The following is a 16,353-nucleotide window of genomic DNA, read 5'->3' on the forward strand; positions in this document are numbered from 1 at the left end:
TATTGAATTTAGGGAATTCCTGTCGTGGAATTCACAAAAATGAAATTACAGTGGGGTATTATTCGGTGTACGATTCACCTGGTCAAAGAATGTGTCCAATTCACAGAACACAATGAAACCATGACGTCATTCATGTATTGTTTGTGAAGGAACGTGACTTACAATGGAAAGTCGAAATGAAAGCTATACAGAGAAACATTTCAAACAGCCTACTCCAATTAATCAACATTATAAAACAACAACAAAAACAAACAAAAACAGACTTGTCTAGGATATTGGTACATTGCAGTGTTATGAAGGAAAACGATGAAGATTCTATTATTTTCACAAGATGTGTGATTTGACAAAATCTTGGAATCCTATGAGATAAAATATCATAAATGCCAACTGCTTGACAAACAACACAGACAATAACAATAACAACAACAACAACAACAACAACAATAATAATAAGAAGAAGAAGAAGAAGAAGAAGAAGAAGAAGAAGAAGAAGAAGAAGAAGAAGAAGAAGAAGAAGAAGAAGAAGAAGAAGAAGAAGAAGAAGAAGAAGAAGAAGAAGAAGAAGAAGAAGAAGAAGAAGAAGAAGAAGAAGAAAATATGAAAACTGTCGTCATTTGACAAGCAAGTAGTAAATATGACGTAAAAATGACAGTCGTAAATATGTGGTGAAAGTATCCGCTTTTAGAAGTGTCTGTGATGGCTCATTATGACAATTGTCAACATAAACGTAAACTATCCGTTCTTTTAGAAGCGAGGTAAACGTAGCTGTGATGATTATTCGATAGTCGTATTACTGGGGTTATAGACATTAAACTAACAATATTGTAATACGTTTGTGAATCTGTATATCGTAACAAGGAAAGCTAAGACTACCGATCGATATGTGCCAGAAAAGTTGTAACAGGACATCCACATCTGAAATAATTGAAGTTGGTTTTTCACCAGGAAGTTTCAATTACTTAAGTACTGTGTGTGAACACCACAAGTAGTAGTTGTCTTGTCTAGTGTCTAATGATGTTTCGATTGGTCTTTTGGTTTCATGATTTTTTTTCTATTTCTTTTGCGACTTTGTTTATATTATTTACTTTGTTCTTATAAAGTCAGGAATGGCGACTCCTGGTCTTACGTTCAGCTGCAGAGTACCATCACTGACTTCAAACGCAGGACACAGCTTCTTATCTTTGTGAGTGAACTCAAAATAGTGTAGCAGTTGCTTTCTGTTGTAGTCGTAGAATTTGAGTTTATGATTCGGAAAGTCAACAAGTACTCCAATGTGAAGACCAGCTGGAAACTGGGAACGAGGACAGCTGTCAAACACAGACACATCGTTGATGGCATACTGTCTGTTTTTGTGTGCCGCATACCAGTTCCCGCCATATGATGGTATACGCAAAGCCCACGAAGCGGCCTCGCTACCTAAACTCATTCCACGATTACAGTTTAGTTTTGCCAATCCAATAGCACAGTCCCCTCTGTACGTCGGTTTATCATCCCCAATTTTGTCAGCTGTTTGAGTCGTAACTTCCCAATAATGTACGTCACCGACCAGTGTGACGTCACCTAGTAACGCCAAGGCTCGTCCAAAAAATTTACCTGTGTCTGGTTTGCCATCTTCTTGCTGCATTACCCAGAATCCATGCGGTCTTGGTTGGTAGATGACTGATCTCCCGCCATTTATGATGACGAGGTCTTCATGGGCTGTCTGTGGGTCAAGTTTGAATGTCAATGCTGAAAAAGATACAATAATTCTGACCATCAATCAGATAGACAATGACAGCGTCAACATCTAAAGAAAAACAAACAAAACAAACAAACACTTTTCTTGACTAGCTACAAGATGTGATCTGTAACAATAACTGGAGCAAATTTAACATTTTAACGATTCATTCAAAATGACAATTTTCTGCCTGTAATTTCACCAAGAACTTTCACATATGTAATGAAAGAGATCCACTTGGGTTTTCATCTTACTATGTGCATGTCTATATATATTATATAAAGCTTATATGTGTTTCTAAAGATTGCAAGATGTGGTGGTCAGCATGATTTCGATAAACGCTAATCTTTGTATAAAAATGGGGGGGGGCGATCATTACTGTAACACGAAGGAGACTGGCGGTTAACCAAGACTAAATCTTAACCTTCATGGAGGAAGACGTCTTTAAATTTCACTGCACAGCTGCAGTCAGTAAGTACATCGGTCGTTACCTTTCGGTGGTGTCCTCAGAGAAAGTACATTACTCCATCCTGACGATCCTGCTTTGTTCCTTAGACGAGCTTTGACGAAATATTCCGAATCAAAATCTAGATTAGCCTTCGTTATTTGGTATTCTTCGGTTTCTTTTTCGTCCATGCAAGCCTGCTTATTGTAGTCCCATAGTCCCCCACTTTTACACATTCCAATTTCATAGCTTTCCACCATACATGGACTATGACGGACAATAACTCGGAAGTTGTTTCTTTCCTCTATTTGACCCCCAATTCTAGGCTTCTCTGGCGCTGGAATCATGGTGAAAAAACATAAAAAGATAATATGTAAACGATGAGGGCGCACTTGCAATGCCATGATCGTAACTTGTCATTTCCACGCTACTGTATACTCGGGAATCGTAATAGACGAGATAACAGATAGTCGTGTTAAAACCACACTCTTGTAGTTGGCGACAATGATTCTTGAGTAAAAATATAATGATTTTTTTAAATGATATAATGGTAACTTGTATGGTACCAGTCACACTTAATATAAAACTCTTCATGACCGGTAGGCGAGATGACAAATTATCAACGTCATCAGGTCGCCATTGATTGACCCAGGGTTTTGATTGCATTTGAGACCGTGGTTTCTTCCTACCTTTGATTGTAAGGAGACCCATTTTCTGAATCATAATTTTCTCTTCCTGTAAATTCAATATCATATGACTGAAATCTTCGGTTGCGTTCGGCTGTAGAGGGGGACATGAGTCGATTGTCGCAGTCAACCTGAAAAAAATAAAGTTTACATAAAACATCGTCCGTTATTAACGGATCACACTTCTAAAATGACACGAATATGTATTTACACATTTCACTCCGCTTCACTTGGAATTCATTTGAATAAGGCTAATGAGGTTGCAGTTTTGATACAAAGAGCTTACGTAGGTATTAGATTCGACCAATCAGATTCAGTTAGTAGTGAAGTCGACAATCAGATGTCAGTTAGTATTGCAGTTGACCAATCAAAAGTTTCAATTTTACTTAGTATTAAATACGACCAATTTCATTTCTTTTAGCAGTGAATTCAACCGATCAGATTTAAACTAGTAGTGAAGTCGACCAATCAGATTTCAGTTGGTAGTGCATTCGACCACCTAGGTGTTCAGTGTATCAGGCAATTGAAAACATATTGGGTTATTCACAATTACAAGTTGACTTTTTTCACAGTTTGTAAAATAACAAATCTTAAAGACATCAGCCACAGCCAAGGAAAAATTGTCTGTACATCAACGCATAGTATGAGCATTGCGTTACGAGAAACTTGATGTGGATAACCAAACATTGACGATGTTTTTTTTTAAAATGATCATGTCAAAATTAAAATGAAATATCTAAGACAACTTTGTAGTTGAAATTGTAAAATCGATATAATGATAAGTTAGCTTGACATAAAGATCCTGTATTTTCTTCAATTACTAGAAACCCACCTTTCATCCAATGAGGCACCAGTCTGAAAGAAACAAGAAAAAATAAGCTGTTGCACTATTCTGTGAAACCACTCACAACGACAAATATTGTAAAGGATGCACAATTTGTAAAGAAGACAAACAGTCCCTAAACAGTCTTCATATCATAATTGTTTTAGATTGGCGGGGGAGGGTGTTAAACAGAAAGCCTGTATTATACACAACGGACATTTCAACGAACAAATTAATCACAAACTATATTTCGTCCAAAGAATGTTGAGTGGTTTGTGATATTTCTAATTCGGTCAAATCAGGATTGGGTGGTGACATTATAATATGATTGACTATATATGACGTTGTCGCCAATAATCAAATTAAAACAATGATGCAGTAAAACGGTAGACAAACCATAACCATATCAAAATATTAACTTTATCACATCCCATCGTTCATTTTGAGTTATTCATATTATTCTGGATCATCAAGGAATCATATAACATGCTATTAATGTCAGTATAATGACGGTCTGTACCCGACTGAGTCCCCGTTTTATCTAATTTTGATTCAATAACAGTCGGACGTTTCTGACACTGTAAATAGGGCAATGTCCAAAAAAAAAAATCCGTGAAGTTATCTCCTATACTAAGCCCCATCAATACTAACCAGCAATAACGCGGCAGGCTGTTCTTCCTTCAAGACTTCACGTGTGTACTCGATAAGACCTGCTGTACTGTGTAGTTTGTCTTGAAATGAGAGACCTTGCTGTTGAAGACATTTTAGTTTTCTTGACATTTCGTCAGACACTTTGCTATGCATGTCTTGCTCTCGCTGCTCCAGCATTGTCCGTAAAATTTGGAATTCTTCGGATATTCTCTGGTTTATGATTGCTGCATTTGTCTAGTAATGATAGTCAACATGACAAATATTACTGTCAACGTAGATAGATAGGTTGATGGATGGACGAGTGGGTGGGTGGGTGGGTGGGTGAGTGGATGGATGGATGGATGGATGGATGGATGGATGGATGGATGGATGGATAGATAGATAGATAGATAGATAGATAGATAGATAGATAGATAGATAGATAGATAGATAGATAGATAGATAGATAGATAGATGGATATATGGATGGATGGATGGATGGAGGGAGGGAGGGAGGGATAGATGTAGGGATGGATGAATGGATGGATGGCGAATGATTGGATGGATGTCTGGCTGGCTGACTGGGTGGACAGACGGACGGACGGACGGACGGAAGGATGGACGCGAAAGTAATTGACGGAGGGTTGATGGGATGGATTATTTCACTTGTTGCATTAATGCATGTGCAGATGAGTAAAACGGTTGATAATTCTCATAAAATGGGGATGATGACGTGATGTGTTGATTAACAGGTTGGGTAGAACTTTAATCATACATTATTATAAGTAAAATAACAGCTATCAAATTGTATGTGATTCTCACTCTCAGAACCACTATACATACATACATACATACATACATACATACATACATACATACATACACACACACACACACACACACACACACACACACACACACATACATATTTATTTGCCAGAAGTCGAAAAGAAAAGTTGCGTGCACACCTGAAATTCGTCTAAATCTCTCAATTTCACTGCACAGCAAGTATAACAACAACGGATCGACTTACTTGTACACTTTGGCACTTTAATTCCAAAGTTTTTATGAACTGCCCGACGTCAGCCATTGTGGTAACTAGTTGGGATAGGTTATTACTGAGTGTTTCCTATTAATCGGAGAAAGCAAACTGACATTTAATCGATGCTGACACCGAACAATGGGGCACATTCTCACGTCAACAATAAGACCATTCTTATTGTAATTCTCACCATAACTAGAAGTGACAAGCCCGTCTTGTAATCACTCTACCGTACTTTAAGTTGAGCCCACAATGAAAGTACCTGATTTGACAAAACACCCCAAACAAATGTTTCTCAATACTTTTATTTTTCTAAGGTAAAGAAATTTGTAGCTAACGTTGCCCTTACACGACCCCAAACTACTTGCATTTATACCAGTGGTTATATTTAAGACTGATTTTTGTATTATATTGTACTCCAACAGCAATACAGGTAAATCCATGTAACGACCACCTGTTAATTAGGGCGGCTGTGTAAACATAACTGTTTTGGGTGTTAACAGCACCTTACCTTCATCTGTTTGTACGATGCTTTCAACTCAGCGACCTGATGACCCTTGTGCCCACCAAAACGATCACACAAATAACAAACCGGTGTTTTGCATTGAACGCAGTACATCTTGATGAGTTCGTCTTCGTGTTCAGGACAGTACACATCTTTTCCTCTCGGATTGTTAGTTGCCTTCACCAATTTATGTTTGGCAAACACGCCTTTCTTTGGGTGATACGAGCTAAGACAAGGATCACAGTAAGAAACGCCACACTGGATACAGGTCTTCGAAGCTGTTGATCCTTCGATTTCAGCACAAATGTCACACCCTATACCTTTATGTTTTACCGTCTTGCCTTCCTTCGACTTTGCCTCTTTAAACCTCCCAACGATGTTTTCGAGCAGAAAGTTGCGTGGTAATCCGTCAACACCCCGTTTATCAAGTTCCACTTCTGTTCTGCACGAGGGACAGCCAAGCTGTTTTGACGAGCCAGACTTTTGTTCTGACTTTCCCTTTTTCTGAACATCGTAAAGACATATGCGACAGAAACTATGTGCACAAGGTAGTAACCGTGGATCGGTGTATAGGTCCATACACACAGCACACGACAGTTCACCTGCCAACGAATCGGCCATTTCTTAAAACAGAAATATTGTTGGTCTACATAAGAAAAAAACAGTTAGACCACTTCATGCATTCGATCACTCATTCCCAAGTCCAAGTGGTATCAAACCACTACAACAACCTCGTTATAAATGTCACCGGCGATATTGAAATCGTGTTGGCATTTACGTGAGTGGCGTGTAACAATAGCTTCAACGCACCAACCCCCATTATAGTCGACATAATAGTCTATTGTGACCTGGGTTGGAATCCTTACTCCAATCACTGTGTATTGTTACCAGTACGGTCAATTCATACAGACATGCCTCAAGACAAACATAGTAAAGATTTGGGAATAAGACGTCAATGGTGAGTCCACACTGCCGTGTAAGTAACAATACAAGGTATCCCTTGCAATGGTATTACGCTCTGCAGTTGGCAACATATCAAATTGCACTGGGTGCCGTTTGAATGCCGAGCTTTAGAGTAGAGAAATTTAAATATCTAGTACCATAGCTGCAACCTGACCGGCCCGTATAGATACTTTGAAATCACAAAAGCGTGACTGTGCATCTAAAATAAGTAGGCTAGTTTGTGGACAACACTACACATTTGAATAGAGATTGAGAAACATATTTTATAGGGCGTTCTCTATTCTTTTCTTTGTGTTATTGTTCAGCTTTGTATTCTGGGATCTCGGCACATCCTTGATATTTTGGCCGGGTACCATTTTTCAAGTCCACAACAATTAAATTAAGGAGTTAGAAAAGTACATAACTTGAGGCAGTTGCACCAAACAATTTGCTTGGGTGTATTCATCACCGTTTATTTATTTCTGTACAGTGAACTTTGTATATTTTACAATTAGTCTTTTACAAATTGATGACAACTGAATTCGTGTAAAATTGTTATAGCTTGGCGACAACAGTCACCGCAATGTTGCATAGTGACAACGTCCAATGGGATGTAGCTACATTTATTACGTCACATGTACGTCAAACGTCACCACACTTTAATTCTATTCAATGTTACATATTCTGGGATCTTTAATCCTGTTAGTGTTGTCAAAATGGCCCTAGAGTTAGTAAGGTCAAGAGCCGGACAAATCTCGGCAAGAGTCTCAACAAGATGGAAGCGATGGAGTAGTTGTTTGACCTCACAGTCGTAAAATTCTACCACTTTGTGTTCAAAGTCGAGATATACTCCAAACTTGTGACTTGGGGATGAAGTCAGTTCGTGGTCGATTTTTGTACTCATGTCGTTATGGTAGGCTTTCAATAATACGCCCATAATCTCAATACACCACGAAGAGTCATCTGTACCGAGTTGGGAGTTTCTGTCACACTGTTGCTTAGCAACCCCTATGGCGTAAGTTGTTGCACCCGATTCAGCAGCCTCCACCTCCCAGTAATGACTGCCTTGCGACACTGCAGCATCACCAAGAACACAGTGTACACTTCGTACGAACCTCGTTCCACAGATGACTTTCTCACCAAGTTGCATCACTGGATGGCGATAATCCAGTCTCTTCCTCACCGACTTGCTCTCATTAAACAACATAAGGGCTTCGTGTGCAGAGCCGGCATCGAGACGAAAGTCCGTCACTACAAAATACATAATACAAACAATCGTAAAATGCGGATACTAAGGGCAAGGTCGAATCAAATGATGCTAAGCAATAAGTGTTAAAACAGCAGATCATTAGACCGCAACTCTTTTGGAAAACCCACAAACGATAAAACGCAGAGGCGGAATCGATAGATTACACTGTGTTGTTCTGGTATAAGCAGAACCTCAGACCACTGTAGTTTTCTATAGTGGTCTGAGGCAGAACACACGCTCTGTTTTAAGGATAAATAAAAGACAGTTATAGACATGTGTATTCTAAATATGAAACAGTTATTAACATGTTCACAATAAATATGAAATTAGATCAATCATGTTTTTTAAATATATTACTAGCATAACACAGTTATTCATCGGGCAGATCGCCCACGATTATCTTGCCTATGTCTTTTGTCAAAGAATTATTTGAAACATCAAGGATCACAGTGATTGGTAAGGACTGTATTACTTGTTACGTTTGTACTTTGATAGATGGGCAGTGACTATAAGTATATAGCATTTGTTGGGGTTTTTTTTCACAAGAACCACAGTGTAAAGATAAATGATATAGTTGTTATACAGTTAGAATCAAAACTAGTAATTTTTAGTTTCTAAACGATTTTTGGATAAAGCTTGCCAAGAATTATTACTTATCTACCTTCTGGTTTCGTTTCCACCAACACACTTTTACTCCATGGTGAGGTTCCTGCTACATTTGTTACACGAACTATAAATTCGTATGTCGAATCAAAATCAAGGTTTCCAAGGTGAATATGATACTCTTCTAACGACTTTGCGGATTGGTCTTCGACTGACCATTGGATAGACGTCCAGCTATTGTCATCAAGTTTACAACCCACATCATACCACCTGACGTCACACGGAGCATGCGTCAATGAAAGTATAACCGTGCTCCTTTCCACGACCCTGGTGTTGGCAATAATAGGTGCCTTGGGAACTTGCAATGAAACAAAAAGAAACTCATTGTATATACCCTGGATATAAATTATCAGATTTAAATACCATGAATTTTAAAACCAATCGTATAATTAGTCTGTCTGTCTGTCTGTCTGTCTGTCTGTCTGTCTGTCTGTCTGTCTGTCGGTCGGTCGGTCGGTCGGTCAGGCGGTCAGTATGTATATTTTTCAGTTGGTCTGTCTGTCTGTCTGCCTGCCTGTCTGCCTGTCTGTCTGTCTGTCTGTCTGTCTGTCTATCTATCTAATTACTGTCTGTTTTCTTGTTTGCCTATCTGACGATCTGTATTCCCGTTTGTCTTTCCTTAAAAAAAGTCTGAATGTTTCCATCTCTTTACTACTTCCTGTGTGTTTTTAACAAGATGACATGATATATTTTAACCTACCTTCGATTCTTGTAACTTTCAACTTTTCTAATTCGTTTGTTACTCCTTTGAAATCAAACATCAAATTGTCAAAGGTTGTCACATTTGATTCGATATCGAGACTAGGACAGCAAGAAAGCGCCGTGTCTAACCTAAGAGCAAACAGACGGCACATTAACCCACGGTATACATTTATATTTGTATATGGTAGACTAGAACGAGGCATGCAACAAGTGTACTAGATGTATAATTGATATGATCATAAACAAACACACACACACACACACACACACACACACACACACACACACATATACACACATTAGCTGTTCTCACTGATATGATAGTGAGATGTCACGTGATGCAAAAACGTGGTGTCATTTTACAATGACATGATCACGATATGATATGATAAAGATGACGTGAAGTGTGATATATATATATATATATATATATATATGATCATGTGACGTGATATTGTATTGTATTGTGATGTGACCTCGATGCCGCTTGATCATGTGATTGTAATATGAAGTGATGGATCACGTGAAACACGACATCACCAACTATTAGAAGAGCTGACATGAAAGGAAAGGATGGTATACAGTACAGCACCACACAACATAGACATTAGAAAGAAAGAAAGAAAGAAAGAAAGAAAGAAAGAAAGAAAGAAAGAAAGAAAGAAAGAAAGAGAAAAGAAGGGAGGAAGAAAGAAAGAAAGAAAGAAAGAAAGAAAGAAAGAAAGAAAGAAAGAAAGAAAGAAAGAAAGAAAGAAAAGGGGGCTAACCTGTCTGCCAGTGACGCGGCGGACTGGAAAATAAAGGATATTTTAAATAAATTTAAATTTAAACAAAGCAAGGAAAACGTCTTCTATAAATTATGCCACTGTCACGCGGAGTTTACTAGTGGTTCGGCGAAAACGTTAGTGTAATTCGTACATACTGTGATGGAATGTAGTACACTATAAGTATGTTCGAATATCTCATCTCAGATTGGCAAAAAAAGAATCACCTAACTATTGGATGAGATAATGATTCGTCAAAACTGTCCCTTGAGTAATAGGTATCATTCACGTATGTAGTTACAATGTATTGTTTGCATGTGGTTCAGTAGAGAGTAATATTAAAGTAAAAGTCGATTTTCCAAAGGTTACAATACGCAAGCAGTTCTTGATTAGTTTATGGCTATGATTCTAGGACAACTGCCCCCCGGACAACTGCCCCCGGACAATTGCCCCCGAAGGACAACTGCCCCCGGACAATTGCCCCCGAAGGACAACTGCCCCCCGGACAATTGCCCCCGAAGGACAATTGCCCCCCGGACAACTGCCCCCGAAAGACAACTGCCCCCCGGACTACTGCCCCCGAACGAAAAAAAAATAGTATTACAGATGTACGGGTTTGTCATTCATTAAAAAGTCACCGTCGGCAACTTACCGCCGCAATTTGCTTACATTATACTCACTACATTCACATGTTTTACTCTTTTGTTATCTGTGATAATTGTTACGTCATTCATAAATGTCGGCATGATGAACTTACCGCCGCAACTTGCGTACATTATACTCACTACATTCACAACTTACCGCCGTAATTCACATAATTTATACTCACATTTGCACGTTTTACTCTATTGTTATCTGTGATTATTGTTATAAAAGTCGGCATGATGCTTTAACTTACCGCTGTAATTAACATAATTTATATGCACGTTCTACTCTATTGTCATCTGTGATAATTGTTATGACGTTTAACTTACCGCGGTAATTCACACACTTTTTGATTTTTCACACCTAAATGACATATATTGCTTGCCAGTCACCAACATACGGTCACAGTGTTCTGTATCATCTTGTCAGTCACTATGGAGTTTGTTGGAAGCGAGAGAGGTAAAACCAAGTTGATTTATGATGGCCATGTCTATGTGAAACAGAAAGATTTAGCAAACCGAGTCGTTTCATATGAATGCGAGAGGCGTCGACAGGGCAGTTGTCCTTCGGGGGCAGTTGTCCGGGGGGCAGTTGTCCTTCGGGGGCAGTTGTCCGGGGGGCAATTGTCCGGGGGGCAGTTGTCCTTCGGGGGCAATTGTCCGGGGGGCAGTTGTCCTTCGGGGGCAATTGTCCGGGGGCAATTGTCCGGGGGGCAGTTGTCCTGTTACCTATGGCTATATAGTCATGTATCTAAATTGCATTATGAATGTGTGTGTATGAAGACCTGTCGCATGTCAACCTAATTAGATGCTTTTTAAAGAATACACAATTTCATGGTTTACCGTGAGAAAGACGGCGTCCTGATTCTCCTCCAAGACTTCACTTGTATATTCCAGCAGTCCCGCTGTACGATGTATTTTGTCTTGACACGACGTGGCCCTGTCCTGGATTTGGCATAACTTTTTTGTCATGTCTGATGACACAACATCAAGCATTTGTCGTTCTTTCTCGGCAATTATCGTTTGCAAATTCTTACATTGAGAGGAAATGTAATCTTTCAAATTATGTGCATCTTTCTAAAATCAAAAGGAAATGAAAAGTAGCAATAGCAAACACAAGGTATACTCATTGTCGCAAACCAGCGCTATATTTCTTCCGCGACATCTGGCGTTGCGTCTTGGACGGTGCCGTAAAAGAAGCTGTAGTTTACGACATTGGGTATGCTCTGGAAGCATGTCGAATCCAATCGTCGTAAAACGATAGACCCTTTTGCAGCAGTGGAAGCGAAATTGTGCTGCAAGAATAACAAGATCTGAGATGTCATGGCAAGACCGCGTTAGACTATCGCATGATATCTGGTGGTTTCTCATTTCTCATTGGAATAACAACAACTCAAAGCAAATCACTCCATTCACAACATCGACGTGGGGAAAGCTAAATGTTCAGATGATTATGCATATTTGTCACCATGAGCCTCAAATTTACCTCTACATATAAGACCCCCCCCCCACCTCACCCACCCCCACCCCATATAATACTACGTTACGGTGTAAGTCACGGTGCATACTGTGTGGATATCTCAAACCTATTGAAAACTAGGTGTATCTTCAAATACCCAGAAACAGAATATGAAGAATGAATCAAAACTTGGTAAGATGAAATGTCGTCGGTCAAATAAAAAAAGTTTGAAAAGCATGCATACTACCAGGAGGATATTAATATTCATTTTCCGCCTCTTATTTCATATACTTACTTGAATTGACTCTCCGGCTTCCAACAACTTGACCTTGAACTTTGCCACAGATTCTTTGACACCAATTAATGAATTCATATCGTCTGTTATTTTATCCTACAAAAACCAAATAGTAAATATCAGCAAATGATATTTCGAGGATCTTTATGGGTGATAGGGAATAACCTGGAATAACCCGTAGAAAGTGTTTAGAATAACGATAGCCCTTCACGTGCTCTTTTTCAAAATGAACCCCAACTCCATGTGATGACTTCAAAAAACGAGCTCGCCCATTTCCAATACAAATATCCACTGTAGTTACGCTATCATACAGTTTTCAAACCAAAAGTTTGCATATTTTTGTAGCTGATAGGAATATGGAAATACGGTTCTTACATACTAAGCGTCATGTCATACAGCTTTCTGGTAAAGTTTTCGTCATTGCCATATTTTTTTTTATTTCTTCGAAGAACGACAGTGTAATGCAAGATTTATTATCCGTGGTGTCATCCCCACACTGCACCAGGCATGCATTTGTGAAAACACCTACCCTTATTGTTTTGACTGCAACCTGTGCTTCGGTGACCCCGTGATGACCTTTATGACCTCCAAACCGTTCACACATATAACAAATTGGTACATGACATTCCTCACAGTAGAGTTTTAACTTTTCGTCGGTATGGATGTGACAATACATTGGTTGATTTTTGCTAGGTGACTGTCGGTCACCGTCTGATACAGACACAAGAGTGTGACTGGCAAATACTCCTTTGTTTGGATGACACGAAGCTAAGCATTGGTCGCAGTAAGAAACTGTGCATTGTCGACATTTCTTTGTGGCTACATTGCCGTCTACATCACTACATACATCACACAGTATTGCTGTATGTGGTTTATTCTCTTTTTGTTCCTGATAACGCTCAACAATGCTCTCCAAAAGGAAATTACGAGTCAGATAGTTCAAATCCTCCAATTTCAAGTTGTAGTGTCGCCTGCATGTTGGACAGCGAAAAGTACCGTTTCCGTTTCCGTTAAGTTCCTCTGTATCGTTGCAACAGGCCAACTCTTTGCCATCTCCATTGGCCTCCAAGGACGGTGCATGCGTTGTTGTACAGGTAGCTTGATCTACAGGTGACTTTGATACTAGATCGTTCAGACATTTTCTACAGAAGGTGTGCCCACATTGTAGCAATAGTGGCTCCACGTAAAACTCCATACAAATCGTGCATTGTAATTCTCTTTCCATGGTTGAGACAGATCCGAGTCAGAATTCAGAGTTATCGTGCTATGAAGATTTAGTAGTGTGCATTTAGCTGGATTTTATGGAGAAGTAGTCGACATTTTAACACATTGTAAACATAACTGTTTTTGAAAAATGACGTTATACATGTACATGCACCTGGTTAATTATTAGCACATAGTTAGGAGAGCGCCACCAACGTGAACATTATTATAATTGAATAGCACATAAACACGCTCATGATTATTGTATGTTCGGTGTTGCTGCGAGCATGCGCCGGAATGTATTAATTAATATCAAGATTTCACAAAACGTTGCTAGGTTGATAATGGTCTTGTTGGCATTTAGGGGTAAAAGGAGGAAGGTTTAAAAAAAAAAAATTGCAAAACATTGAACAATGTGTTGTTATTGTACATATAATAACAAACATTTTGCACACTTTTGTAGATTTTGCAATTTATTGCGTTACAATCATGGAATTGGTGTATGTTCTTTACATTATATTCCAAGGAGAAAATATTGTAACGTTGTTGTTTTATCAATTAAAATACAAAATAAATACCTCATTTGTCATCAATATGGCCATATGTATAGATGGAATAAAGGAGCCGACATAAGTAATTGATATATCGATAGAATAAAGGAAACTAACCACCTTGGTCGCCATTAGACTAAAACTTTTAATGTGCAGTGTTGATTAGAAAGCCCAGTGTGATTTATAGTTCATTTTCGTCACTCAATACATTTGAAGTGGATATTCCATAAATTTATAATGAATTTGTGACACATTAATGATTAGGGACACCATTTAATTTCTTCTCTAAAAAATAAATACAATTATTCACCTGTTTCAAATTGAGCTCATGTAAATAGCTGGGTCCTCCATTTGGAATGATAACTATGTTACAATTAGTTTATTAGAGAGAGCATAGATACACCATTTAAAGGTATACTTACCCGAAGTCGTTTTTGGATCTCAAATAACAATGGAAGAGACTGTGGTGAAAGGTTTTGGATCAGGAGGACTTCTCTTCAAATAACATCGGAACCAACGTAAAAATGTTTGTCCTTAATCGCGTGTGTGGATTGGAGAAGACAGTTACTTCTATGATAAGAAGTTTATCAGTCGTTTGTGTCAACAAATTACATTAATGAATTTATCAACACAGCTTTGAGCACGTTTATGAATATCAATAACTAATTATGATAATTTACACCTGATTCTTGTTAATGTTAAGAATGTGGAATGTTCCCAAAATGTATTTACTTTAGATGAGAATTGCCCATCATTCACATGATTGCTTAATAAAAATTTGCACTTCAAAAATGGTTTCATGGTGTGAGTTTATTTGTAAGTTGACCAATGATATGTTGGCTTTCTGCCATAACCTTGATGACCAGTGATATGACGGCTTTCTTTCATAGCCCTGATGCTGAACCAATGATATGATGGCTATCTGTCATAGCCCTGATGCTAAACCAATGATATGATAGCTTTCTGTCATAGCCCTGATGTTAAACCAATGATATGATGGCTTTCTTTCATAGCCTTGATGCTAAACCAATGATATGATGGATTTCTGTCATAGGCCTGATGTTAAACCAATGATATGATGGCTTTCTTTTATTGCCTTGATGCTAAACCAATGGTATGAAGGCTTTCTTTCATAGCCTTGATGCTAAACCAATGATATGGTCATAGCCTTATGAATCATGCATAGCCAATATGACTTAAATCAATATGTAGTTTACATTGCAGTGTCAGTTTTCAAAATTAGTCTTCGTCCTGGACACATTAAAACACCATTATATTGACCAGAGAAAGATAGGTTGGAACACAGACAGAGAGATAGTTTGGAACACAGACAGAAAGATGGGTTGGAACACAGACAGAAAGATGGGTTGGAAAACAAACAGACAGAGAGATGGGTTGGAACACAGACAGACAGATAGGTTGGAACACAGACAGACAGATAGGTTGGAACACAGATAGACAGATGGGTTGGAACACAGACAGACAGATGGGTTGGAACACAGACAGACAGATGGGTTGGAACACAGACAGACAGATGGGTTGGAACACAGACAAACAGATGGGTTGGAACACAGACAGACAGATATTTTGGAACACAGACAGACAGATAGATTGGAACACAGACAGACAGATAGATTGGAACACAGACAGACAGATGGGTTGGAACACAGACAGAGAGATAGGTTGGAACCCAGACAGACAGATAGCTTGGAACACAGACAGACAGATATGTTGGAACACAGACAGACAGATAGATAGATTGGAACACAGACAGACAGATATGTTGGAACACAGACAGACAGATGGGTTGGAACACAGACAGACAGACAGACAGATAGGTTGGAACACCGACAGACAGATGGGTTGGAACACAGACAGACAGATAGGTTGGAACACAGACAGACAGATAGGTTGGAACACAGACAGACAGATAGGTTGGAACACAGACAGACAGATAGGTTGGAACACAGACAGACAGATAGGTTGGAACACAGACAGACAGATGGGTTGGAACACAGACAGACAGATAGGTT

General features: G+C 38.9%; 3 protein-coding genes across 3 annotated transcripts in view; 1 reads left to right on the forward strand and 2 right to left on the reverse strand.

Moving 5' to 3' along the window:
* Positions 1–16,353, forward strand: part of LOC144438273 (long-chain-fatty-acid--CoA ligase 1-like) — a 36,406-nt gene that overhangs the window by 3,583 nt on the left and 16,470 nt on the right. The gene's annotated exons all lie outside the window — the stretch shown is intronic.
* On the reverse strand, positions 1,082–4,499 carry LOC144437429 (FSD1-like protein). Its single transcript, XM_078126369.1, has 5 exons — positions 4,323–4,499; positions 3,681–3,703; positions 2,852–2,979; positions 2,209–2,499; positions 1,082–1,728 (listed from the first exon to the last, which is right to left on the reverse strand). The coding sequence occupies exons 1-5, from the start codon at positions 4,497–4,499 to the stop codon at positions 1,082–1,084; spliced, it is 1,266 nt and encodes a 421-aa protein (XP_077982495.1).
* Positions 7,440–13,791, reverse strand: LOC144437430 (E3 ubiquitin-protein ligase Midline-1-like). The gene is made up of 7 exons (XM_078126370.1): positions 13,096–13,791; positions 12,567–12,662; positions 11,656–11,889; positions 10,172–10,194; positions 9,403–9,533; positions 8,701–9,000; positions 7,440–8,041 (listed from the first exon to the last, which is right to left on the reverse strand). Exons 1-7 carry the CDS (start codon positions 13,789–13,791, stop codon positions 7,440–7,442), a joined length of 2,082 nt encoding a protein of 693 aa, XP_077982496.1.

Source organism: Glandiceps talaboti, chromosome 7, assembly GCF_964340395.1.
Source record: "Glandiceps talaboti chromosome 7, keGlaTala1.1, whole genome shotgun sequence".
Taxonomy (NCBI): Eukaryota; Metazoa; Hemichordata; class Enteropneusta; family Spengelidae; genus Glandiceps; species Glandiceps talaboti.

Bases quoted from the DNA above. Each gene is read 5' to 3' on its own strand.
- LOC144437429 (XM_078126369.1), bottom strand. From the start codon at position 4,499: ATGCTGGAGCAGCGAGAGCAAGACATGCATAGCAAAGTGTCTGACGAA. The intron at 3,704-4,322 runs GTTAGTATTGAT...TGTTTCTTTCAG, and splicing joins AGCCTGCCGCGTTATTGCTG to ACTGGTGCCTCATTGGATGA. The intron at 1,729-2,208 runs GTAACGACCGAT...TATCTTTTTCAG, and splicing joins TCTGAGGACACCACCGAAAG to CATTGACATTCAAACTTGAC.
- LOC144437430 (XM_078126370.1), bottom strand. From the start codon at position 13,791: ATGGAAAGAGAATTACAATGCACGATTTGTATGGAGTTTTACGTGGAG. The intron at 11,890-12,566 runs GTAAGTATATGA...TTTTGATTTTAG, and splicing joins AAGCCGGAGAGTCAATTCAA to AAAGATGCACATAATTTGAA. The intron at 10,195-11,655 runs GTAAACCATGAA...TTTATTTTCCAG, and splicing joins AGGACGCCGTCTTTCTCACG to TCCGCCGCGTCACTGGCAGA.